This window comes from Myripristis murdjan, chromosome 11, assembly GCF_902150065.1.
Source record: "Myripristis murdjan chromosome 11, fMyrMur1.1, whole genome shotgun sequence".
In the NCBI taxonomy this organism is placed as follows: domain Eukaryota; kingdom Metazoa; phylum Chordata; class Actinopteri; order Holocentriformes; family Holocentridae; genus Myripristis; species Myripristis murdjan.
Window position 1 is genome coordinate 18,272,789 of NC_043990.1, and position 23,102 is coordinate 18,295,890.

A 23,102-nucleotide genomic window follows, 5' to 3' on the forward strand; every position below is an offset into this window, starting at 1 on the left:
AGCAGCAGAACAGCATTTGTAATTATCTTAATAGTAATAATTCCAAGTACATCATTGTTCTAGTAGACAAATGTTTTATTTTTGGCATCAGATTCATTTATTGTTTTTTAAATCATGTACAAAAATGTCAACAGCACATAAACTAATGAAAAGCAAAAAAGTTACCAAACTCTGTTTTCAAACTAAAATAATCCATCAAATATTAAATACAATATCAAATACAAATATTTTGTTTGCAGAGGTTTTTTTTTGTAAGCTGACAGTTATTTCCTAGCCACAAGCTCCAGGAGGGTGGAGGTGATTTTGTCAAGGCTGCTGGAGTGCTGCGGACCCCGGTGCGTCCTGTACCCTTGCGGTGCAGGGAACGGGGGTTCAGAAAACTCCTCGGTGGCAGGTGGGAAGTCATAAGGGCGCATGGGCTCCGTGAACCTTTCAGGATACAGGGATGGCTCTTGGGGATGGCCAGCGTGTGGTGTGCGCCCAAAGACGTCTGTATAAGACACATGAGACAAAAGAGAAAACAATTAGCAAAGGCAATTACGGAACATGCCAAGAAGGAGGAAAAGAAATCATTTTAAGACTGAGAGAGGGAATTAGGGCATATAGCTGTTCATAAATTACAACACCGACTCACTAAATCAGAGGACTGACTTGTATAGTTGAGCATGCACTGCCATCCAATTAACAATAATAACCTTTACTTATAGAACACTTTCCATACATGAGCTGTGGTTCAAAGTGCTTTACAATAAAATGAAAAATTACAACAAATATGCAACACATTAGAACAAGGGCAAACATAAAAAACAATAAAAAAAAAATAAAAAATAAAATAAAACTCAGTTGATAATATATAAGTGCAAGTAAAACCAAAGACCAGAAAGAAAAAGAATACAGATCCTGAAGAATATAGATCCTGGTAGAGTATTTCATAATTTTGGAGCACATGCCATTCCTATTTTCTTGTGCAGTTTTAGCTGCACTCCAGTACAATACTCCACCGCATACACTATGGGCTGATTGCACATACATGAAATTGGAGGGCTCTATTTCACAGTAGGGTGAATATATTTGTGACAACCACATTTTAAAAAGTTATTTTTTCTAAATAATAGCTTCGTAATTAAATAATACACTTCCTCAAAAAGAGCTCATTACCTTATCGTGTCATTTTTACACAAGGTGCAAAAAATTGTGAAATCCAATATGGCTTAAGTGGAAACAGTTTATTTGTGGCTGATGTGGAGTTACATATTGTTTGTAACCACAGCATTACTCAGTGAATTATTTACCTTCATAACGGCTTCTGCTTGAACCTCTCGATCCAGGGTGGGCAGGATGGCTGTATTCCTGGAATTTGTCTACGGGTGATTGCTCCTGGTCATCCCAGCCTGTACCTCGGGGAGCATCCTCAGAGTAAAAGTCCCCCTCTTGCCCGGGTTTGATCTCAAAACACCGTCCTTCTGGACCTTCTCTGAGGGTCCTGTCATACTGGCCTTGCGGAGGGGCCTGGTGCTCCTGGCTCAAATGGTTGTAATCTTTAGCGATGACTGTATGGCCCTGGCTTTTGTGCTACAACAGTGAGGAACACAAAAGCTTATTCAATTTATTTCTCCTCCTTTGGGAAAAGCATAGAACTGAACAACATGGGCTATAATAAAGGCTATGCGTAAGAACAAAGAAGACACTAGCCATGCACAGAGTAAAACATACCGCAGTCTTTTTGGCTTGGAATTCTTTCAGCAGGGAGCAAAGTTGGTTCTTAAGGAAGTCGGCCTCCTCTGCATTATCAATTTCTATGTTTTTCTAGCAGAAAAAACAAGACAACAATTAAGACTTTTATTCTTTTAAATTATCATTACTTAACATGCTTCCATATATTGCACATTTCCCTGTGTGTTACAAACAGACTCAGGATCTTACCAACATATCAAAGACAACTCCAGTTTCAGCAGTCTTCTCTGACAAAAGCTTGGGGCTTCCTCTTTGGTAGCCTTCAGCATCATATGGGCTCTAAAACAATAACAAGTTTGGAGTCACAAAAGGTTTTCCATGTGAAAGAGGACGTGATATGGATTAGTTAAACGCATGACATAACCAAGACATTCATTAGCACCAGTTATCAAATTCAATGCACTGTTTTATGATTGACTACCTGTGATGTGGGGTATGGGTCATGTCTCTGTGGTCCATGAACTGGAGGACCACGACCCTCCAGGTTTCGAGATCTAAATGAATCAGTGAACCTTAAAGCAGAAATCAAGCATATCCAGAAAAATAATGTATAAACAAGGTCTAGACAAAGCATTTGGTAAAAATTTGTAAAAAAAAAAAAAAAAAAAAAAAAATCTCATTTCAAAGATATTAGCCAGTAAATTGTTGTTTCTACAAAGAAATGATCAAGTAAATAAACACGTACATCCCCTTTGCCCTTTCCATCTCTTCTTCAGTGGCATCAGAAAAGCGACTCTTTCTTTTTCTTTTTCTCAGGTCCTCGATTTGAGTAGCCCCTTGCAAAAAGCGTCTGAATGGCTCTGGAATCTCAGACAGGTTACTGACAACTTCCACTGGTCTCTGAGACAAAGGTGGTCCAGGTCTGCTAGGCCCTGGATTCACCACTGCATCCTCTCGATGTGATGCTCTTCTGTCCTGGCGAAAAGCTCTGACCATTTCAAGCAAATGATCTTTGTCATATGGCTGGGCACTTTCCATATGCTCAGGAAGCCTCCTCCTCTTGGCTTCTGGATCATTAGATCCCTGCCTGCCTCCTCCATTGATGTTTCCATGTCTGCTTTGCTCCCTCTCAAGAGACCACTGGTGCTGTTCATCTTCGGGGTAGACTGGCTGAAGGGATTCATCCTTAGGGTAAGCTGTGTGTTGTGTCTCCTCTTCTGAATAGTCTCCTGTTCCCCTGGTATGTTCATCAACACAAACACTGGCACTGGAATAACTGGTGTAATCCCTACTAGATTCTTCTATATAAGGTCGCCCACAAGGACCTTCCCTTGGATAGGCTCGTTCGGAGGAATATCTTCCAGGATCAGGATCACGCCCTGGATAGGCTGTCCCATGAGGGTCACGTAATGGATAGGTGTTCCTACGAGTCTGAGCAGCTTCAGCAGAACGAAGTTGTCCACGTCTAACTTCTTCAGAGTAAAACTGCTTGAGGGGGTCACTTTCTGGGTAGGGCGTCATATGAGGTGGAGCTTCCGCAGGGTGGATACGTCCATGCCTATGAGGCATGTCTGGCCTAACATCACGGCCAGAAACACCTCCCGGTTGACGTAAGTCTCGTCTACGCTCATTTACCACATAGTCGTCTTGATACTCTCTTTCATAATCGCCCTCCTTAAACTCTTGCCCATACATATCACTTTCCATGTAATTTTTTCTTTGCAGTTCATCTCCAATATGGTCTCGTGTTAGAGGGTCCTCCCTCTTAAAGGTGCTTCTATCTGATTTTCCCAACATGTAGGGGTCATTTGGATGGAAGGGGGGTACATTTGAATCATTACATGGATACCTCCCCTGGTGGGAGTACTCATCCTGATAATCGAACAGCTGTTGTTGGGACACATTCTGGGAGACATTTTGGCCCATTTTTTGCTTTGGAGGAGCTAGAAGAAAAGAGTAAATATATAGTTTTAGTTAGTGTACCTTTTTTGAATGGTCCCTGCATCAGTTATTTCTCACAGTGGGCTTCAATCAAGATGGCCCCTGTAATTTATTAAATTGTTTTGAGTTCTACACTGCATGTGTTGAGGACTACCCTAATATTTTTTGAATGTTTTGTGCCATAATCCCCCACATGTACATCGTGCACCAGCACAAGTTGTCTACAAACAACTTAACACTGGTATGCATCATGTAAGCCTTATATTTTCCAGGTCTGCTCCATTAAAATATACCATTGCTATCAAATATACACTATATTACCAAAAGTATTCGCTCACCTGCCTTTACTCATACTATGAACTGAAGTGCCATCCCATTCCTAACCCATAGAGTTCAATATGATGTCGGTCCACCTTTTGCAGCTATTACAGCGTCAACTCTTCTGGGAAGACTGTCCACAAGGTTGAGGAGAGTGTTTAAAGGAATTTTTGACCATTCTTCCAAAAGCGCATTGGTGAGGTCACACACTGATGTTGGTCGAGAAGGCCTGGCTCTCAGTCTCCGCTCTAATTCATCCCAAAGGTGTTCTATCGGGTTCAGGTCAGGACTCTGTGCAGGCCAGTCAAGTTCATCCACACCAGACTCTGTCATCCATGTCTTTATGGACCTTGCTTTGTGCACTGGTGCACAGTCATGTTGGAAGAGGAAGGGGCCCGCTCCAAACTGTTCCCACAAGGTTGGGAGCATGGAATTGTCCAAAATGTTTTGGTATCCTGAAGCATTCAAAGTTCCTTTCACTGGAACTAAGGGGCCAAGCCCAGCTCCTGAAAAACAACCCCACACCATAATTCCTCCTCCACCAAATTTCACAGTCGGCACAATGCAGTCTGAAATGTACCGTTCTCCTGGCAACCTCCAAACCCAGACTCGTCCATCAGATTGCCAGATGGAAAAGCGTGATTCATCACTCCAGAGAACGCGTTTCCACTGCTCTAGAGGCCAGTGGCGGCATGCTTTACACCATTGCATCCGACACTTTGCATTGCACTTGGTGATGTGTGGCTTGGCTGCAGCTGCTCGGCCATGGAAACCCATTCCATGAAGCTCTCTGCGTACTGTACTTGGGCTAATCTGAAGGTCACATGAAGTTTGTAGCTCTGTAGCAATTGACTGTGCAGAAAGTCGGCGACCTCTTTGCACTATGCGCTTCAGCATCCGCTGACCCCTCTCCGTCACTTTACGTGGCCTACCACTTCGTGGCTGAGTTGCTGTTGTTCCCAAACGCTTCCATTTTGTTATAATAGAGCTGACAGTTGACTGTGGAATATTTAGGAGCGAGGAAATTTCACGACTGGATTTGTTGCACAGGTGGCATCCTATGACAGTTCCACGCTGGAATTCACTGAGCTCCTGAGAGCGGCCCATTCTTTCACAAATGTCTTGTTTCACAGTCTGCATGCCTGAGTGCTTGATTTTATACACCTGTGGCCAGGCCAAGTGATTAGGACACCTGATTCTGATCATTTGAATGGGTGAGCGAATACTTTTGGTAATATAGTGTATCTAGCAGACAAAGCAACCGCATAGCTTAACCTATTTAATTTTGGGGGGGGGGGACTGTTGATAGAACCTCTTCAGTAAAAGAAAGAGGAAATAGCGCACAAGCTCACAAACAGCTTTTCTTTTTACATGCAGAACTGAAAATAAAAGACTGTACCTCTCAAGATGTTTGATTTGCCCACTGTCCTGTTTTTCTTCATTGGCTAAAACACACCAAAAAAGTAATCAAAACTTTGAAAATACTACAAACAACTTGCACTGCTCTCAACGTCAACAGTAGTACAAATGTAGTTATTAAGGGCATACAAAGTGTCTGGGTAATTACATGTGCATGACTCACCTTCGGAGTTCCTCGTCCATCCTGTCTCTCTACCACCTCTGCTTTGGCCCGCATGATCTTTCCAGACTGGCTCGTCATGGATGTTCTGTCCCAAGTCACTAGGTCTGGCCGTTTTGTTTGCTATATTAAGAACAAAGTAAAGCATTCTCATTTGTTTCTTCCTTGCTGATGAATAAAGACTACATTGCCACCAATCAGATATCAAGAACTCGCTTTAATGCTTGCTTGGAGATAAATTCACACACAGGTGCACAGTGCCTTACCAGGTATTTCTGCCGGTGTTTACGTCCAATGACATGATTGACCGTATTGGGTAGGTTTGCGTACACATCACATAGCTTACATAAGTATCTAGGACCTGGCTGAGGGTCACTGGCATCTGTATTGGGCACTTCTTCTAAATAGGTCAAACCTAAAACATAAAAAAAGTAACAAGTGAAAATGTTAAATAGGGAAAATAATCAGGTGGAATAATGTAAAACTGTTTAAAGGTGATCATTATTATTATCATTATTATTATTAGTAGTAGTAGTAGTAGTAGTAGTAGTAGTATTCACCAATGATGGGCTCATCAAGGTTCAGGTATTGTAGGTATTGTAGGATGTCCTCAAAATCTGGTACAGTGTGGTCTCTGGCAGAAAAGCCTGATAAATCCAAAAATTGGCAGTTAGAAAAAAGATAAACATGACAAAAGCCAGTTTTGCTTTTGTTTGTGTTTTTTTAATTAAGTGCAGTGATGAAACTATAACCATAAAATATAGAATGCATTAGAAGTATAGGTTAGCTTATTATCATGCAAATATTTTTGTATGATTTACTCCTTATGTCAATTTGATCAAACTCTTCCAATGCAAAGCAAAGCCATCTCAATCTCAATGTTATCTCAATTTACAGTGCTTGTAATATAATAAATCTAAGTTTCACTTTTGTCTAACATTTTAAGCATAACTTAAGTCACACAACTGTAATGAACTGAGAGATGATACCTTTACGAGTTCATGTATGCCTGACCTCCCCACCCCCTCTGACTGCCCCAAAACCTGAATTACACAGTTGTATTCAAGCTACATGTGTTTAAATGTCACTTTGAAGTATGGTACTAGCAAGCCACAGCACTGCTCATACCCATGGAGTTAATGAGTACTTTTCTTGCAATGTAATGCACCCTAAAAAAAAAAAAAAAAAAAAAAAAAAAACATTCTTCATTACTGAAATATTGCTTTAAAAAGTCCCTGACGCAGTGATTATATGGAAATTCAGCTGTTGCAGTATGCACTATGACTTCCTTTGTCCTTCAGTAATATGGAGTTTAGATTTCCACATTTTAATAACAGTTAAAATCTAATAGTGGCCAGCCTTGTGTTCGCAATGAAAACTGCAGAGAGGCACCGATCCTCTGGTCATCCCCACTCATACACTGTGTGAGTTCAGCTGTGATTTCAAAGAGATGAGGGGATTTGAAAATGGTTTCATTCCTCTTTGGCATCTGTGAATTGTTGTGGTTCTTCAGTTTTCTGTAGTCCTGTGTTCTCTGCTTTGGTGGTTAGTTGAAGAACGTAATGTCCACATGCATCCACAAACTGTTTCACAAGGCACCATCCTCGTTACATTTCTCTTGCATATGCAAAGATTAGAGTTCAATCTTTACATGGGATTTGTTAAAAGAGTGCAAGCCTCTTCTGTTCCAACGACAGTCAACAAACTAAAATCCCATACTGTGATTGAATAACCACAGCTGATGTCTTTACATGGTGGAGGTGTAGAGCTACACCTCCATCATTACACAAGGTGTAATGCATAATGCAAGAGGGAAGGTCGCCGAGCCAGTAAAGTAAGACATATACTGGTTCAAAGTCCAAAGTTAGTCTCAAAAAATGTGAATTTAATGAAGTTGGAGGGACTTGGAGGTTTCAGCTCTCCAACCAGAAACCCCATTCTCCAGGAGGTGTGACTAAAACCTCAGTGCTCTCAAATGAATCTTATTGTGATGATGAAATCTTGCCTCACTCCTAGGATAACCAAGACCCTCTGTAAAGTGAGATGGCACATGACCTGCCTGTATGTATATTCACAAGCATCTTACTCCACTCTTGTTGGTGGGTAAGGGGACATCTGCAATGCCGTTCGGCAATCATTCTTATATCAGGGACAATACTGTGTATGCAGCAACTAATGTACTGCATCTACAGCTAACAAGGACTAAATTCCTTGGTTCACACACTGACAAATTTGAGGACTGCAAATTAGTGACCATACGCATCTTTGTAGTCTCCACTGGTTTAGCTTTGAACTCTGTACCTCAGACTCTGCTGGACTACATGAACTCCAAGAAGCAGGGTGCAAACATCTTCATATACAGAAATATGGTGTTCAGGTAAATTCCTTCAGCGTGAAGGCTGCCCTTCATTTAAAAAAAAAAAAAAAAAACCTGCATGGCATGTGTATTTCAGCCGTGGTCTCCTCCCAAGCAGGAACTTATTAGCTTGGCTTCATCCACTGCAGACTTCTGTGTGGCAAAAACAGCTAAATCTCAATGCCGCGTCCATATCCAGTGACTACAGAAAGAAAAGGTTTTTTCCCCACTTGCTTCCATTCTTTAGTGCGCTCCTTTCTTTGAGAGCACACCAGTCCACTCTTCTTTCCGTAAACCAATTGCGCAGAATGTACTTTTTAGTCCAAAAAATTAACATTTGACATACTAGAATACATTTCTGAACAATGCTGTCCAATTTTTTTTAAAAAAATGGTAATGACCTCTCTGAAGAGCTCGGTCATCATGTTTAAGCGACTGGGTGGACCAACACCAATAACACTGTCCATCAAACAGTCACATTTATTACCTTCATGTGCAGACTTAATAACCTGTATGAAGAGATAAACTTACTCTAAGCCTGGGTGGACTCAGGCTGACCACAGTGAAGATGAAAACTACTTACCCCGAGCAACCAAGGCACTCTCTTTCTGTCAGGAGTAAAGGGAGAGCAATAAAAAAAAAAAATCAAGTCAATCAGTGCTGGATAAACTGGCCACTGGTTAGAGGGGCCTGGTTCACCACTGCTACAAACAGAGAGAGGGTTATGTCATGGAAACACACAATCCATTTACACATCATGGTTAACCAAAACCACAGCTCATTCGAGGTGCAGTAAAGGTCAACAAGGAATTAAACTATTTCTATTTACCAATTTATTTACATTCCTATGTCAGTTAAACTATTTTAATCCTCACAACGTTTTGTTACTGTCACTGTACTGTAACTTGTTTTTTGTTGTTATTGATTGGAAGTACATAAGACTGAGAGTATGGGAAGTGTGCTCTTCTTTAGTCTAGAAGTAATTTTGAAATGTACCAGCAACATGCAAGCCATATGCAAGGATGTCTGAGGAACATCACAGGAAAAGGTTTTAGTGGATGAAATTAATGGGCCAAGTTCACCAAGGAATATGTATCTACCTGTATGTATTCTCATGGTTTCCATTTTTCTCAAGTATGACCAAAAGAAGCAAAGAAATAGTCCTGCACTCCCAAGTGCTGTACTTTCAGAAAAGAGGTTTTCCATCTCCAAGTGACATCTTCCAAATGAAACAGGAGACTGAAGGACTATACCAAGAGAGGGAAATACTGTTTCACATCGCTGTAAAGGTCCAACATCAACTACTAGCTACAGGTGAAATGTTGGTTGGTCACAATGATAAGATCACTTGACCTGATGACCAGAATCCATTAGAGCTGATCTAACCTTGTTTCTCTTCTTCCATTATTCCAAAAATCCAGGTAAAAACACACTGGGGTTCTGGTCGTAATGAATACAACAACCAACAACCATTTCAACGGAGCAGGAGGAGAAAGAGGCAGATCCAACGACTTATGCAATGTCCTTATTGTTTTTAGACTGATGTGGACCCAAAGAAAATCAAACTCTATTTTGAGATGATGGTTTCCATTAAACATGCCAAGATTAAGACTGGAGATTTTTTTGGCACACAGATGTATTTCCCAGTTAAAAACACTGAACCGGTTGTTCTCACAACAAAGCTGTGTTTCACATTCCAAGATGTGAGGGACTGCAATGTGAACGACAAGGAAATCAAGTCTAATCAGAATGCAACACTGACCTGAACATTCAACCACGGCAACTTTCCAATAATATGCCATAACCAAAAAGCATGCTATGTTCCTTCCAAAATGACGTTGACACAGCCTTCAAGGTGATCAAAAACATGCCTGTCATGGAGCATGTCCCTTTCCTGGGTGGTTGTAGGAGCTGCGGAAGGAAAATGCTGTTGCAGAAATGTGCAACCTTTTGTAGAAAGGAGAACACAGAGACTGATGGTGTTATAGGAGTCGATCCAGCCGAGGCATGAAGACACACTTTGAGAGCAGTGATACAGCCTCTTTGCATTGACACTGTCGGAGGTACAAATACATCTGGTGTGTCACCTGCACAGGAGGATTTTCTTGCACACTACAAGTGTGCACAGAAATTGCTGTTCAAGTGTGATTGAGGCTAAATGAATAACATTTTGCCCTAATACAGTTGCAGAGCACTGAGCACCAGCACACCAGGTCTCTCAGTCTCAACAATGTGGAAAGGCCAGTCCAAACCAAGGAGTTCCTGTGCAAGGAGGAGCAGTCTCTTTAAGTGACAGCATATCAAGACAATATCCATAAGTCACTGGACATGCGCATCAGAATTAAACAAAAACAATGGTCCCAGATGTAGAGAAGAGCAGGGAAAGCTGGAAAATGTTACATTTGTGAACATCCCGGTTTTTAAGGAGTGTAGATGATGAGCATGTAGATGATTCCCAACAGACTGAAAAGCAAATCTCCAAATCAAATTAAGAGTAACATGTAGGTTTTTAAATGACGTTTATCATCAAGAATAAATAATTTAATATTAGCAATAATTCATTTGAATACAGTGTAATTTACTTTATACATTTAGACAGTGATGTGTACCTTCAGATGCCCCGCTGTAGTCAGGTGTATCTTATACAAAGTGTCACCCCTTATGGATTTATCGCAGATCTAGAGAAAAAGTGGAAAAACATAATGTTAGCTTTGCTAAATCAGCATCTGTATTTCCTCCACAGGGACACCGACATCCCCATGGAAACCCGGACACTGTTGGTTAGCGTTAGCTGCTAATGCTACGCTATATGAAAGGATGTGGACTGTACTTTAGCTGTAAGCTAATACAGCCGTCATTTTATTTTACAGCTACCTGAAAATGTGCTTGTTCGCTTACCGTGCAGTCAATGAAATCAACCGGAGCCTCGACTTCGTATGGCGTTTCTAGGCCCTCCATCTTGTTGTATACAAGCTAGCTAGCTATCGCTGTTACCTAGCGGGCTAATGTTAGCTAGCTGGTGAAGAGACTCAGCTGCAGTGATGTCGCTGTCTTAGTAGGCCTGTCGCAATATCGACTGGGTAGGAGCAATAAGACCTGCACACGACGGGTATCGTTTATGAGATCTGCAATTCGTTGTTTAGTTGGCGTTAACCATGAAATGTATGGCGTTAACGACACCACTGACTTCCTGTGTGTTTACAGTTCGGGAGCCCACAAGCCCACTCTCTGTTAAAAGTACAGGCTGCACATGTGAATGACCGTTCACGCCCCCTGCTGGCCAAGGACCCCCATTACAGTCAAACCACATGACATACAGCAGGACTAATGAGGTTTGTACATTTTCCTGTTTATTTTGGTTCCAAGAACAATTTGCTTTGTATGTACAAAAACAAACGTGTTATAAAGTCTGGTTTTTGGAAACTGGAGGCAGGGTGGGGGGTGGGGGGTGGGGGGTACTTCTCTCAAGCAGTGTGAGGCAGTTGTGCAACATTCAGTAGACTTGAGGGTAAAACTATGAAGCAGTAGTGATACAGTAAACAAGAACAATAGGCTTCACTCGTGTCAGTGCAGCTGAAGTCTGAGCAACTACAGAGATATCACCAATCTACAGATGCCTCAATAATTCTTCTGAATGAGAGCTTCACAAGCCATGTTGACATGGACATAAATCATAAAGAAAAACTGGTAGCCTACAACAAACAACTTAATTGTATTTACATGCAACTCTGCATAATATGTACAATGAACAATGTTACATCCCCTAACGAGGTTTATGTAAATTATAATCACATATGTTGGTTTGCTTGCAGAAACATCTGTAACTAATCATTTTCAGCATGATCTCATAAGTAAACCTAGGCATGGCCATGGCAATCTTTTAAAAGGCCACTAACATACTGTATAAAAACAAACAGAATATCCCAGCTTTAACACCTGGTGCCATAATCTATGAGCAAGTGTAAGACACATTTACAGGACTTGCTAAAGAAAACAAAAGAGGTTATGACGGTAAATCCAAAACACTGCAAGTGATTATTCTGAAATATCACACAGAGGGGATATTCTCATTGGGAGCACAGCTGCACAGCCTCTGGTGCATCATCTTAAGTCACTATGAATAAAAAAATAATATCACACCAGCATCATCCTGACCACTGTAAAGATGTAAGAGGCAGGCAGGGGCCATAGCATGAAGGCCTGTGACTTATATACTAAAATATTAATTTACAGTGTACTGACAGTATACAACGCAGAGGGATGAGTTTGAAAATGAAAAATGTTTCGCTCAATAGCAGACAAATGGGGAAATAATTAGCTGAAGACAAAACGAAAATGCCAGGAAGCCATACTTTGAGAAACAGTCAGTTCCCAAAATCAAGAATGACTAAAAATTGCAATGTCACTGATTGAAAGGCTAAATAACAGGATGTCTCGGTTGCAGGAGGGGCAGGGTTTCTCCTCGGGAGGGGGGAGCGGAGGTGAGCCGTCAGTTTGAAGAGTTGTAGAGGCCCCCTGGAAGATTGTTCAGACGGGATCGCAGCTCCTTCCGTACCTGGGTCACCCTCGCCAGTTTCCGTTTGTACTCCTGAAACAACACAACAGAGGTCCATCAGAGCTCAATAACCTTATCATAAGACTGAGTGGTATTGTGATTTGTGAGTCCCAAATGCAATGTCAGGAAAACAGAAGTCTCACTGGCAAAAACTTGCAAATGAGGGATTAAGACCATACCTAATAACAAAAAACGTCTATATGAGGGAGCACATAAAAATGCACTATTTTGTCATAATCCTTTCACATTACATTTTACATGATATTATCTGGCTTAAGTTTAAAGCCTCGCTGTGGTTCAGTTAAGTACGTTTGACCATCTGGACCAATGTTCCACCAAAATTTAACATGTTACGTGTTGTCCCCTACACACTCCAAGAAGGTAACAGACCAAACTAAGTGTAAAGGGTATGATCATGTCAGATTATTTAATCCGGTTCTATCAGGAGTCAGTGTTCCTAAAATGTCTGTTGATGTTTTTTTTGCATTCAGCACAAATTATTTTCAAAGCATTTCCTGTATCATAAGACAGGAAAAAGTGATATGACTAGATTTTAGCTCAACTTCACTGTCATCTTTACTTCATGCCTTTTCTCATTTCTGTTTAAAAACCACATTGGAGGCCTTTAAGTCAGAAACATTTTTTCCTTTTCATTTTGAGAATATACTTAGGGGACAGTTTTATAATGTGTTGTTCACATTTATTTGTAGCTGATAAGCATAGGCAAAACTGGAGGGAAGGCTATTTAAGTGCCCTATCTAAATGCTCTGGTCTATCACCAGGGAGTGTGTGAAATTTACACAGAAAACAAGGACTCTGGCACTCAGCCCAAAGTCAGAGGCCAAAGGGGTAAAGACTGTCAATGATGGCCAGAGAAATGGATTATAATTATATATGCACTTTAAATGATTATTGGTATTTCTTTTATGATTTAAAAATATACTGATAACTCAAGTGCAATTCAAAATGCTTTATTTTCTCTGTTCCTGCTTAACTGCATATGCTACTTCTCAGATATGCTTGTCATGTGTGCTTGCCAAATAAGTGATGCATGTGGGGTGTTGTGCAAACAGAGCAAACTTCCTCAGGCCAAGAGAGTTTTCACAGTTCAATATTAAACATGAATTTACAGCTGACAAAGAGTGAAAATTATTCTCATCTTCTGGAGATTGTTATATTAACATCAGCAAAATACATTATGTAAAGCATAAGTAATTGTCTTGATAAGTAACAGCACATTTTGGAAGGCTAAAATTTAACTGCTTGAAAATTTGTGTTATTATGACTTGTGATATGAAACTGATGTTTTGGGCAGACATATGCCTATCACTCAACATAGCTCAGTTTAAGCCAAAGCAGTGAAGTTGGTGTGTTTCTCTACATCAATGAAAATTTTATAACTATATACAATTGTTGAAATACAAAATGTCAACATACAGAGCGTCACCAGGAGTAGCAGGTGTCAAAGCAAAATGACAAAACTCACAACATCTGTTTGATTTTTTATTTCCTGTTTGTTTTTATTACAAATGACTTGATTTAGGTGAAGATACACACACGAGATACTTAATCCTCTTCATGTCCTGTGGATAAAGGCTGGACAGTTAAACACTCATTTAAAAGAGCATCCACAGCCTACGAGAGAGCAAGAGAAACTGTTGCTACCATTTCCAAACACACTGATGAAAATCTGGCAAAGCTTTTTGGTCTGGTACTTACCTCGCAGAAGGGAATACACTCTAACAAAAGCATAAGGTAAGACAAAGAGTTGAAATAGAGCTGTGTGACACAAAAGCAACCTCACTGAAAAAGCATTTGTGGAATATGTGTTCTGTGAAACCAGCAACATGCTGTTTGTACAGCAGCATAAAACTTAAAGCCAGGTTCAGAATTAAACCTTCACTTTGAAATATAATCTTGAAACACAAGTAAAGAAATTTAATTCCAAAAGGTGGACAAACAGTAAGTGTGAGTAAGCAGCTACACAGCCAAACAGAGTGACACCAAGAATGAATGATGACAAAGAGGTAAAGAAGAATGTCATGCACAGATAACACTGGCTAAATGAGGAAGGAAAAAAGGTGATATTTTTACGCACTTCTAGTTTCTGCTCATTCTGGGCCAAGCCGTCCTTCTGGCTGTGCAGGAAGAGTGTTAACGTGCGCGTGAGCTGCCGTCGGTCATCGATCTCTGCCGCCAGGCGGCCACTGTAGTCTGCTAGCAACATGCAGGCCTCCTCCACCAGCCGAGAGAGCCGCTCCCCCGACTCCTTATCTGGAGCACACAAAGCATACAGACAGGGGCACAGTGCATGAATACAACCAGTCTCAAGGGTTTAGATGGAGGGGATTCAGTATTGCATGAGTACTGATATAATGTTGATAAACTTTTAAATATATAATAATGTAAAAGTCAGCCACAAATAGCCAGCATATCAAACACTCCACCTACCCCGGGTGGTGGCATACTCACCCCTCTCATGCCATCAACTTTAAGATAAGGAAAGCTCTTATGTGTACTTGTCTACGTCCCACTGAGAGGAAAATGTTTCTTTTTACACATCCCCTCACCACATGTATGTCAGATCAGGCTTTCAGCTACAGAGCGGCACCTTTAGAGCTGGCAGGAACTCAGACATTTGCTGTCACAGAGACTTTAACCCAGGCCTTCCAGATGAATGGTATTCTCCAATTCCAATTCGTTGTCTAGTAAATGAGTATAAGTTTTACCTAGTATGTGATTTTCCACAGTAACTGTATATGTGTGTGTGTGTGTGTGTGTGTGTGTGTGTGTTTGTGCCCGGTAAACAGTGGTCAACGTCCTGCCTCCTACCTGTGATCCTGTGGAGCAGCGATGCATCCTGCACCTCGGCAGGCAGGGAGGAGATGCGCTGACGCAGTGCTGAGTCGCCAGAGGCTGCGTTCTCCAGCTCCTGCAAGGCCCGGATTAACTCTGCGGTCTAAGGGGGGGTAGAGGAAACAGAAGGAGGGGGAGAATGATGAAGCAGCGTGGGAGTTCAGTGGAGCCAACAGAGTACAGAAGTAAAGAAACAGCATACAGTGAGTGTGTGTGTGTGCTGGGGGCATTGGGTTGTGGGGTACATGAAAGTCAAAAAGTGAGCAATGTGGCAAAAAGCGCCAAAATGGAAGTTTATCAGTCGCTAACAGCTGTGTTATCTGTAAAAAAGAAAAAAAATAATAAAATAAAAAAATAATACTTGTGGTTACATGTGTAATTAAGACCGTCTTCCCGCAATCTTGTGATCAAAAAAACGCGAATTCACCCAGTCCTTGCAGTAATTGGAAGAGCTTGCAATTTCCTCTAATCCCTACAATATTTGCATTAAATAGACAAATTGCAAGAAGTGCGTGTGTGTGTGTGTGTGTGTGTGTGTGTGTGTGTGTGTGTGTGTGTGTTGCTGGGCAAGAAAGAGTAGGGGGCAAGAGATGCAACCCTAATGTGTGCGTGTGTGTGTCAGAGAGAGAAAAAAAAGACTAAAGCCTCAACTTTTATTTTCACTTTTTGTTGTACGTTTATAGAAAATTGAGAGGAAATTGAAAATTTTCTCTGCTTTCATCTTATTTTGTGACACAAAATAAGATGAAAACTTTTGCATCGCACTTTTGAGAAACACCGTCAAGTCATTTTTGGCTGCAATAATCACAAAAAAGACCTGTAAATCCTGGTAGGACTGACAGTTTCTTAATACTCTCTATTTCTGGCCCCACTGAGGCGTGTTGGGTTGTGTAGGCCAGCACCTGTGGGGGCTCTGCTGGGGAGCTCTGGGAGGCAAAGTCCTCATCATCCAGTTGGATCTCCTCATATGACCTCTTCTTAGCCTTCTTTTCTCCATCTAAAATAGACAAGGAAAACATCACATCCAGTTACATTACATTACTAGTTACATTACAAATCCATTACAGCTGTATAATGGGACTGTGCTGTTTGAAGATAAACAAGTAGACCCGAGTTTGTTGTTACAAGTGATTAAGGCAGTGAAACTGATGATTTTGGTAAATAAACATTTCCAGAACTATGCATCCAAAAATATAAAAGATATTTCCTCGGATAGCACCATGGCTAGTGGAGCCCCGAGTACTTGGAGTAGTTTGTTCTGATTATAAGAAGTCCAGAGTGAGGGAACTCTGTTAATACTTGCAGTTAGTTTGTGATTGCTGAGGTTAAATTTTCCCCAATAGTAGAATTTTTATTTTCTTCAATTAAGCAGACGGTGCTCAGTAAAGTATGCCACAGCAGCATTAGGAAAAACACAAGAAACACAACATTTTGAGAATACTAACATACAGCACCTCTAGTTCTGCACCACAACACAGGCACTGTTAATGTATGCAATGCACTTGTAAGAGTTTCAGTCTCAAAAACTGGGAGCCTTCACTGTCGATTGATAATCAAAAAGGTAGGCATTATATTTTAATGTTGTTTTTAATCCACAGATGAAGTAGAGGAAGACAGTGAGTTCATTCAATATTTACTTTAACAGTCCATGTCTGATAAAGAATAAATTCTTTGTCTCCCTGGAAAGAGAAGCCATGCTGTTCCAGGTTTTACCACTGTGTATTTCATGGGTTCATGTGTATTTTTAGTAGGGTGTGATGCTGAAAAAAGATTAATCATGTTCATTTAAACAGATCAATTTAATTATACCTTTTTGATTAAGTTTACTTTACAACAGTATACTGATTTATGTCCCGTTATATTTTATTTTGAATGATCATTTTGACTGCAGATACTGTGGGAGGATTAACTAAACACTGTTGTAATTTCTGGCATGTGATAAAAGATTTATGACCTTATATTCAAATATAACCCATATAGCTATCACTTTTGATTGTTATCTGATTGTTTTACCTTCATTACTGTGAATCAGTCTATAAATAGCCGACATTTGTCTTAGTAAGAAGGTCAGACCAGGCTGTGCCAAGTCTTATCCTCCTGTATTTCACCATTTCATTGGGCTGCCTGTCAGTAGGTTGGGGGTATGACTGCCAACCACTAACCTTCCACAGGTTCAAGGGGGGATGAGCATGCTATTTCAGGAGCATAGAAAAATCATTTGCACTGGACAGGCAGGTGATGTTATTAAAGCCTCCTCCCTTCAAATAAACACTGTCATGTTGATTTCACATGTCTGGAACAGTCAGTAAGTGTATGGACAGCAGCCCAACCTGCAACAACCAGCTTGTGTACTTGACCTGGCCACAGTAACAGTGTCATTTCAAGGGTGCCGCACACAGGACTTTTTTGGTATAAAAGCAAATACAGATAATTCTCCAGTCCCATGTGCAGCAGGGAACTGACTGTACTTCTAAGGAACGTTTTGAACTAGTTTAACTTAGAAATTAGGAAAGTCAGATCTGGCTGTAACATTAGTGGTGCATTCAGGATGAGTGTTGCCTCAAGGCTAATATTTTAATATTTTGGTGACTTTGCTTGAACTGTTCTTTCATGAATGTTATTGCCCACTTGCTGAAGTATTTTAAAACTTTGCGTCACATTACCAGACACTGAAATACACACAGAAAGATAAGGCGCCCTGACTTAAAGGTGCAGTCAGTGATTCTGGAGAAAGATGAATATTTGAAATCAACAGCCAAATTTACAGTCCGTCTCACTGGCATTGCCTCCTTTCCCCCATGCCCCCCACATGTAAAAACAACCCCTGTTGCTGATTGACTGCAATAATCTTGTGTGGCTCCCAGCCAGTGTGTTTGTTTCCCATTTACAGAGCCAGGGCCGTGTATGAACATCTGATTTTCTTTCAGCGCACACACACACCGAACAGACAGCTAGCAGACCGTGAGGAGATATCCACTGAATTCTTTGGTTTCAAATATCGACAATCTTTCAAACTGTAAACATTTTCAAATATTGCAAATATTTGAGAAAATACATTAGCCTATTTTTAGAATTTCTTATTTCACTGTTTAAATTCTAGTTAATCCTCCACCTTATGTTAGTGTTTTTACTAAAAAATTATTTCAATCTGCTTGCCTTCCCCTTACATCAGTTCTTTCATCAGTGTTTTTTTTTTTTTTTTTTTTTTTTTTTTGGCCTTGTTTCCAAACTGTTTTTGTTTTGTTTTTTTTTATTACAAAGTATATTTTGAGTTGCTTTAATTGACCCCAGGATTCCCATAAATATAAAACTGCCAACAATGAATGAAATGTGAAATTCAAATAAAATATTAACTTCAAAGTGATCATTGGAAGATTTACACTCACCAGCAGATATGTGCATGTTACTTTATTGTCTATTACCATAAAACTTCAATAAAAAGCATACTCCCAATTATACACTGAGACCATTTTATTGGCTGGGTGTTATAACAAATTTTGACAAGTAAACGCTGGTCTCTAATAGAAAAGCCCCTTTCTCAGCAGCTGTGGGTGTTCCCATCACACCTTACTCACTGTCCCAGGACAGTATCAGCACACTGGCTAAGGAGTTTATAATTCCCAATATGAACCCTATCAAGCTCAAATTCTATAATTATTCCAACAGGTATGAAGGGTTGGGCTCTGTGGTGCAGCATTACTGTAGTAACTGCAGGCTAAATCCTTTTAGTTCACGCTGTTGTGAAACTGCAAGCATAGGTGAAGTGGAATGAGGCTAAACTTGGTGCTGAGGCACAAGTTGATCTGTCTCTGACAACCAAATTGTCAGCCTACATTTTCACACTTCTGTATATAGTGCAGGAAATGTCTACTGTATATTCATGTTTTTGTTTTAAATCACTTTAGAAAGAGCAGTAGACCAATAGTACTGCAAACATTTGTGTGAACTTACGTAGGACTTGTGAGAGCTGGTCCAGCAGGTTGTTCTCATACACAGCTCTCTCCTGCCAGATGGACAGGACCCGACCCAGCTGTTTCTTACAGCCCTCCTCCCCCTCCCTGCACACAACACCACCAGAAAGACCAAGCATGCACAGTTTCAGTGGCTTGGTGAAATTCAACCGTCGTAACCTGAATTTTTTTCCCTTTGCCAGGCTTGACAATACTTGGTATAGTTTGATCGGACCTGAACACATGTTTGAAGGCATCGATGATGACCGGTGCAAAGTCCTGGGTGAACTCTGGTCCTTTCCTCTTGCTGTTCTGGATGACATCATTGGCCAGGTAGAGGAAGGTCAGCTTGCGTGATACCTGAGCTGCATATAAGCAGGCACATGTACACATACACATATTACAGTGAGTCAATCTAAAGTCTCAGAGAAGCAATAGAAACACAAGGCACCAAACAAAACAGTAAAATATTTCATTTACATGGACAAGTCTTCATTTTTCAATACTAATCACAGAAAATGACAACATCTCCAAAATCGTAAGCGATATCAAATTGTGAATATAATACAGAGCTATTAATGCAGACTGTTTTTACACCAAGGATGTATTTTTGCCCCTCTTTTTGAGTAAATACACAGAGAGCAAGACAAACATGCATTACATTGGTTTGCTCTTTTCAAAGTCTTAAAAGAGAGCAAATAAAACCCTGGAGCAATGAGCCACATGTGAGAACAAAACCTCCCCAGCCACAGCCGTTTAGACACACAGCACATTACACATCGCTATGGTTACAAATAAGACCTAATGACAGAAAGACATTTTGAGAATTTAATCCCACTTATCTCTCCCTCTCTCTCTCGCCTCTCTCTTTAACTGCACGCCTTATTGTATCGATCATTTCCATTCAGATTTTATCCACCAACACAGCATTTCTTACATCACACAAAGCTGCTGCAAATGCATTTAAAAGTGCACATAAGCCAACTGTTGCTTCATAACTGTTCACAGTAAACAATGACTTCAGAATACACAGCCCGGAGAAATATGTCATCTCCGTAATAGAATCCCTTGTTGCTATAAACACCTTACGCTCCTTTCAGTCGAAAGAAAAGTTCCCAAAATACAACAACCACCTGAGGTATCATTAGGCCGTTGACTTGTACCCTTGGGAAAAAGTGCCAGAGTCAAAATACATCAATTAAGCCCTAGACACATATCCAAAATAAAAGCACTGTAGAATACAATACATTAGCTGCACATAACCTACAATGAAGTAACTGTATCTGACTCTATACAACAGGCTACAGCACATTTACATGTTTGGCATAAGGCAGAGAGGCTGACAATATCGCAAGACAGCTTTATAATATAATCTTCTGTTAATATCGTCTTTTGCTGACATGCACTGAATGTCCAATCGACATAAAATGACATCACTGCTGACAGAAACATAAGCGACATCTAACATCTATGTAACAAAGTGATGTTCAATAAATTAACCATTAATTTCTACAGTTGACTGAATGAGCAGTGTGCTTTAGAAAAAATTTAAGAAAAGATTGGGAGAGAATGGTGTCTGGAAATGACAGAGGAATGCATGACTGTATCTGATTAGGTGTATGGGACTAATATCCTTCTATTTTAATGACCAAATCTGTGATAATGTTATGCTAATTTAAAAGAACACAAGTCACACTGAAACTGCAAAGCCAGTCAAAGTAATTGTAGAACTATATATTAATGTTGTGGTGTTACGTGACACTCAGGAGTCACAATTAGTGTTTCACCTCTACACCCTAAAGGCTTGAGGCTGATTTAACACCCAGCCTTACATGCAATTATACATGCAATACATAGAGAATATACCAGATGTGTTGTAAATTTGTGTCAGTTATGTTTCACATGTGCCTATTTGGCTGAATAATTTGATAAATCGTCTTTCTTGGGGCAGTCTACTGGCTAATCCTGCACACCTTGTACCCTAATACTTTGATGACATTTAGTCTGGGCATGAAAGCAGATATTTTTAATTTTGTAACCTTGTATATGTGTGTGTTTGTAGCGTTTAAGAGGAAGAAGTGAGGTGGAGGTGGGTGACTTCAACAGAAATGTCTCTTTTGAACTAATTGTGTGATCCAATGTTAATGTTACCTTAAAAAAAAAAAAAAAGGCTAGAGACACAATTATTGCCTTAGCTAACATTTGCTGACTTCCTAAAATACACAATTTAGGCCAATCCCACTTGCTAAATAGCGGTGGATAAATTTTCTAGCTAACATGATCAATTAGCTCCCAGTGCCCATGACATGGAGAACATTTGCCTGAGCTACACAGCTAACAAGCGGTTGCGAATGAGCTGCTGAGTGACATTAACACTGTCGTTCATTTAGCATAGGAAAGGTTAACCGAAAGTGGCAAAACTAAGAAATAACTCACAGAATATAAGGCAGCTAACGCTATTAGCGAAAGAAAACTAACTGGTTGTTTTAAATAGCTAAGATAGTGATGTCTACAAAGTTTTGGCGTTTTAGCTAGCGTTAGCGGCGGTTAGCCTCGTTAGCCAAAGCTAATTCATTAGGTTGTGACTAGCAGCAGCAGCATGTTAGCTAGCTCCATTAAGTTACTCACAACTGGGGTTTAGCCTTACCTTTCTGGAGTTCGTTGAACCAAACGTTGACGATGGTCTTGGAGTGTTTTCTGTGATGGATGAGCCACAGTGACAAGGTCTGAACACTTTGCTGGGAGTTGCTAAGCTCGGATAGTTTCTTCTCTAAAGCTGCCTCAGAGAAAGCTGACATCTCGACGAGGTTCGGGGGGGACACACTGGGCAGTGGGAGAGGCAGCTTTCACGTTTCTCCCAGATGTGTTAGCGAAAGCAGGACAGCCAGTGCCAGTCGATTTTTCTTTTTTCCTTTTTTTTTTTTATCCAACGCAACGTGCCTGGCCTCCTTGTGTTTGTTGTTAGCTGTTTTGCAGGCTAACAACTAGCCAGAGCAATGCCTGCTCGGTGTTATTAAAAGGAGCCTTGCTGCCTTGATGCAAAACCACAGCAACTTGCCAGAGGCGGTTCCGAGTTTGTTTACAGTCCGGTGATAGGCTGAGAAATGTGTAAGCTCCGTCTGCCTGTGTTTTCATTGGCTGCAGTATTGGGATTACACTAAGCAGCCTTCCCCCAGCTCTACACGTCCCATAACGAAATTCTGCAAGGGACCATGCAAGTATGACAGACACGCCAAAGAAATGATGACTGACACATATTTGAAATGTTGGAAATTTTGGAAAAAAGGAGAGCAATTGGTGCCCTCATGCGGATTTTGTCAACACCTAAAGTGTGATGACTAATGCACAGAAATTGTCTGTAATTGCATACAGTTGAAATTGGGGAACTATTTATGAATTGTCATGACATGCCAGACACATTTGTCTCCACAATCCTACACCCAACAACTGATGCAACAGATGTAGCTGTCCTCTATTTTTTATTCAAATGGAGGGTGAACCCATCCATCAAAAATCATCCTCAGTCATTCAGACAGTGATGTGGTTGCTGGGCCCTGCATGGTGAAGGCTGGTGTGGTAGTAGCAGTATGGGGCATCTACAGGCGGCTCCAGAGGAAAGCAGCCACAGAGAGAGGGCCAACAGGTAGCAACAGGTACACCGCACACCTGAGGAGGCCCTGAACCGAGGGAGGAGGCTGCTCTCACCTGACAGAGTGAGATCTGACACAGTAACATGGGCCTGATGGGGTCATAATTAAACATAAACATAGGAAACGTGTACATTTTGTTTTTTTGATTGATGGGTTGAACTACCAAGAGGCTGATTTTATATTAGTTGCAAAAGTGTGTGAGCCACTAACACACAGTCTCCAA

General features: G+C 40.7%; 2 protein-coding genes across 6 annotated transcripts; both read right to left on the minus strand.

Annotated features, from left to right (window-relative positions):
* Positions 1–60: 60 nt before the first annotated feature.
* On the minus strand, positions 61–11,115 carry LOC115367397 (uncharacterized). 3 transcript variants are annotated; one of them, XM_030063107.1, is made up of 13 exons: positions 10,767–11,115; positions 10,478–10,546; positions 8,452–8,476; positions 6,073–6,159; positions 5,779–5,927; positions 5,516–5,635; positions 5,333–5,378; positions 2,420–3,617; positions 2,156–2,228; positions 1,924–2,013; positions 1,714–1,806; positions 1,293–1,572; positions 61–490 (listed from the first exon to the last, which is right to left on the minus strand). In XM_030063107.1, the coding sequence occupies exons 1-13, from the start codon at positions 10,824–10,826 to the stop codon at positions 264–266; spliced, it is 2,517 nt and encodes an 838-aa protein (XP_029918967.1). In that variant the 5' UTR covers positions 10,827–11,115; the 3' UTR covers positions 61–263. The 3 variants fall into 3 exon arrangements, with proteins under 3 accessions (XP_029918967.1, XP_029918966.1, XP_029918968.1); XM_030063106.1 differs by having other exon boundaries at positions 2,156–2,246; positions 10,767–11,114; XM_030063108.1 differs by lacking the exon at positions 8,452–8,476 and having other exon boundaries at positions 2,156–2,246; positions 10,767–10,784.
* Positions 11,116–11,196: 81 nt separating this feature from the next.
* Positions 11,197–22,278, minus strand: LOC115367398 (regulation of nuclear pre-mRNA domain-containing protein 1A). Of its 3 annotated transcripts, none has more exons than XM_030063110.1 (7): positions 21,877–22,277; positions 19,465–19,594; positions 19,231–19,337; positions 16,182–16,276; positions 15,256–15,382; positions 14,522–14,697; positions 11,197–12,456 (listed from the first exon to the last, which is right to left on the minus strand). In XM_030063110.1, the coding sequence occupies exons 1-7, from the start codon at positions 22,025–22,027 to the stop codon at positions 12,358–12,360; spliced, it is 885 nt and encodes a 294-aa protein (XP_029918970.1). In that variant the 5' UTR covers positions 22,028–22,277; the 3' UTR covers positions 11,197–12,357. The 3 variants fall into 3 exon arrangements, with proteins under 3 accessions (XP_029918970.1, XP_029918971.1, XP_029918969.1); XM_030063111.1 differs by lacking the exon at positions 11,197–12,456 and adding an exon at positions 13,914–14,006 and having other exon boundaries at positions 21,877–22,278; XM_030063109.1 differs by lacking the exon at positions 11,197–12,456 and having other exon boundaries at positions 13,914–14,697; positions 21,877–22,278.
* Positions 22,279–23,102: the final 824 nt, after the last annotated feature.

Bases quoted from the DNA above. Each gene is read 5' to 3' on its own strand.
- LOC115367397 (XM_030063106.1), bottom strand. From the start codon at position 10,826: ATGGAGGGCCTAGAAACGCCATACGAAGTCGAGGCTCCGGTTGATTTC. The intron at 8,477-10,477 runs GTACACATCACT...TACTCCTGACAG, and splicing joins CTACAGCGGGGCATCTGAAG to AAAGAGAGTGCCTTGGTTGC. The intron at 1,807-1,923 runs GTAAGATCCTGA...TTTTTCTGCTAG, and splicing joins GAGTTGTCTTTGATATGTTG to AAAAACATAGAAATTGATAA.
- LOC115367398 (XM_030063109.1), bottom strand. From the start codon at position 22,027: ATGTCAGCTTTCTCTGAGGCAGCTTTAGAGAAGAAACTATCCGAGCTT. The intron at 19,595-21,876 runs GTAAGGCTAAAC...GCTTATATGCAG, and splicing joins GTTCAACGAACTCCAGAAAG to CTCAGGTATCACGCAAGCTG. The intron at 14,698-15,255 runs GTAGGAGGCAGG...TGTGTGCTCCAG, and splicing joins GCTGCTCCACAGGATCACAG to ATAAGGAGTCGGGGGAGCGG.